At 31.6% G+C, this 3,098-nt stretch overlaps 1 protein-coding gene across 1 annotated transcript; it reads right to left on the reverse strand.

Annotated features, from left to right (window-relative positions):
• Positions 1-1,882: 1,882 nt before the first annotated feature.
• Positions 1,883-2,642, reverse strand: LOC131158027 (uncharacterized). The gene has a single exon (XM_058112574.1). It carries the CDS (start codon positions 2,464-2,466, stop codon positions 2,020-2,022), a length of 447 nt encoding a protein of 148 aa, XP_057968557.1. The 5' UTR covers positions 2,467-2,642; the 3' UTR covers positions 1,883-2,019.
• Between the last annotated feature and the right edge of the window lie 456 nt (positions 2,643-3,098).

Here is a 3,098-nt window from a genome sequence, read left to right on the forward strand (position 1 = left end):
TAAGGATTCTTGAAGATAATTAAAAGAAATTTTAAAACCCATTTCACCCCCCTCTTGGGACTACGCCTTATTTCTCAATGTGTATGTGTATATATAGGTGGATTTGTAGCACTTTGGTATTATGTATTTTGAAATATGGTTTGAATGTCTATGTTTTCCCCGCTGCATAGGTATTATACAGGATATGTACAGGTTACCACGGCTCCCACTCCGGGCCATGATGATGACAGATATTTACATACAAGGTATTAGAGGTTATATATATATGATTTTTTTTTTTTAAATAGTATGAATTTTCAGGTCATTACACTTCCATAGCAAGTCGAGGGAATGATTCAATTGGATTTGTTGAGATTTCTTTCCTTGCGCTTGTGATGTTTTGTGCTGGTGTTTTGTGAAGGTTGTAGTGGATGGTTCATTTCTCGAGATCTTCCGGAGTTTTGTTTGTTTTCCACTTATAGTTGTATAATTCTTATTATTTGTTTAGTTATTGGTCATTAGTTTATTAGTTTTGATTAAATTGGTTAAGTTAGTTTTAGATTCTTGGGGTTTGATTTTGTTATCCCCAAGTCTCAAGGTTGGAACCACGGTATTCTTTCGCCATAAATGAGGGATTTTTTAATAAAAAAATGAGGTGCCACCCTCTTTTACAAAAAAAAAAAAAACTAGTCTTTGCAGTAGTGCAAGAACCATAACATGGAGATAGAATGAAGCATGACATGCAATGTTGTGTGTGTAAACGGAGAAAGACCTTTGAGGTTTGACAATCTTATAGAGTGAAATTAAAATTAGGATATTAAAATATTTTAACTATTTTAGTTAAGAGGTATTAACTTAATTATCCTCCTTTAATAATTTAGGGGGTATAAGTGTCACTTTATTTTAGTTTAAAAGGGTATTTATAGTAGTTGGTATAGTTTAAAGAGTAAGTGTATTTTCCCCTTCTATTCTTAAAAATAAAATGAAATTTCAATAATAAAAAAATCATAAAAATTATCCAAAAATACTAAATTAGAAAAACAAATTACCTATGCTAAAACTTTTGTAATTCTATCAAACTTGAAATATAATATGAATTAACATTCATATGGTAAAATTTGAGAATCTATTATGTATTATGGATTCATAAAAAATTTTACACTGATTTCTTGATGACAATATATATATATAAACTATTAAGACTATTTTTGATTCACAAAATATTTATTAATTAAAGAAAAACTTAGAATGCATTATCTTTATACTTAGAAGAGACTTTGAATTTGAATTTACATTGATTCAAATAAAATATAAAATAAAATCATATTAAATTTTCCCATGATTCTATTTTTCTAAACTTTTTAAAAATTATGAAGAAAATAACAACAAATTAAATAGTATAAGTGCATTTAGTGGCATATATAGATAGTTATAAGGATATTTTGGAATAATTGTGAGTAGTTACATAAACAAATTTGATACAATTATTAGGATATTTTGATATAATTGTGGGTGATTAAAAAAATATTTTGAAATATTCATTAATAGTTATTGAGATAAATTTTGATGTATTTTTTTTCAAGTCTAAGTGTAAAATCTATACTTTTAATCACAATTGAGAGTTTAATAAGGAAATTATAGATATCTAATACTTCAAAAAAAAAAAAAATTCCTCCCACAAAAATTAATACTATTTTATAAATAAAAAATAAGATAAAAATAGACATTTTGGTTTGCAACAATTTATCATTTTATGATGCCAAACAATATTACTATTTATTTTTACTATCTTCCTACAATCAAATTCATTCATTAAAACCTAATTAGAGTCTATATATTTTAGAATATAAATACGATATAATTCGCAAACATTTGTTGCGGCATAAGCAACAAAACATTGGAATTAAGAGAAGTATTCCAAATTCATTCACTTTCGTTGAGCACAAGGATTACAGGCAAAATGAAATTCCACTCAAACCCCAAAATTGGAGAGATTAAGAAAAGGGAAAGCAAGAAACTGAAATGGGCGTAAGAGAAGATTCATGAAGACTTGGTGGTACTCTTCACAGCATCCCATATTTGGCCCACGGCCCCAACAATATTAGGCAAAACACTCCCAATTCCTTTCAGCGCCGCCCCGGACGCCACGCCGATCGCGAAAGTTTCGCCATACCCAGGCTTCGAATCCACCTTCATTTCCAGAATCGCGAGGCGCGTATTGGCCGTATCGAGCTTCCGCGAAGTCTCCGCCATGAACTTGTCCTTCCTCCCTCGCCCGGAGGTAACCACCCGGAAGAGCGCGTTCTGGAGGTCATCGATAACCTTCAGGGAGGCTTCCTGAGCGTCCATCCCTTGGGACTCGTAGTGAGATATCAGCTCCCGCGCCGTCGGCAGTTTTCTCTTCTGCGCCGCGCCGGCGGTCTCTCTGTCTTTGGGCGGTGGCGTTGGGAATGGAGGAAGAGCACTTGGGCTTTGGGGTTGTCCCATCGATCCGGCTCCGAAGTCCCGAGAATTGGAGTCTGGAGATGGACGTTTTGGGTTTGGGAAGAACCCTAATTGGAAAAAGACGAGCTTCAAGGGAGCCTTGAAGTTTAGGGTTTTGTTCGTTCCGCCCAAACCTTGATTGGTGTCGGGTTAAGGAACAAAAGTTGCAAGAGGTTGAGAATAGTGAAAATGCATTTAAGTGCATTCTTTACTAAACTGATTTTTTTTTTTTTTTTTAATTCAGCTACTGTAAATTACTTTAAACAAAAGTTAAGCTAAAATAATAGTGACACAACTAGTTTTGAATTAGTCACCGATTACTAAACTTTTTTCATTCAAATTCATGACATTACTAAGAGGTTGTTTGGTATCACGGTCATAAATTAGAGAAACAAAAATTAGAAATCGAAACCAAAAATTAGAAAGAGAAATTAAAAGTTAAAAACTAACAACTTCTTTGGTTAATATTTATAAAATTAATATAAATTAAAATTTTAATTAAAAAATATTCATTTTCATCTTTAAATTCAAATAATATTATAAAAATATGATTAAAATAATAACATTACAAATAATATACATTGAAAAAATTATTATATGGAGTTGGAAGGTCCTACTACATCACTTCCCGCATT

The sequence above is a fragment of the Malania oleifera genome, chromosome 6, assembly GCF_029873635.1.
Source record: "Malania oleifera isolate guangnan ecotype guangnan chromosome 6, ASM2987363v1, whole genome shotgun sequence".
NCBI lineage: Eukaryota > Viridiplantae > Streptophyta > Magnoliopsida > Santalales > Ximeniaceae > Malania > Malania oleifera.

What these genes read in the sequence shown, in the direction of transcription:
- LOC131158027 (XM_058112574.1), bottom strand. Translation starts at nt 2,466, where the DNA reads ATGGGACAACCCCAAAGCCCAAGTGCTCTTCCTCCATTCCCAACGCCA.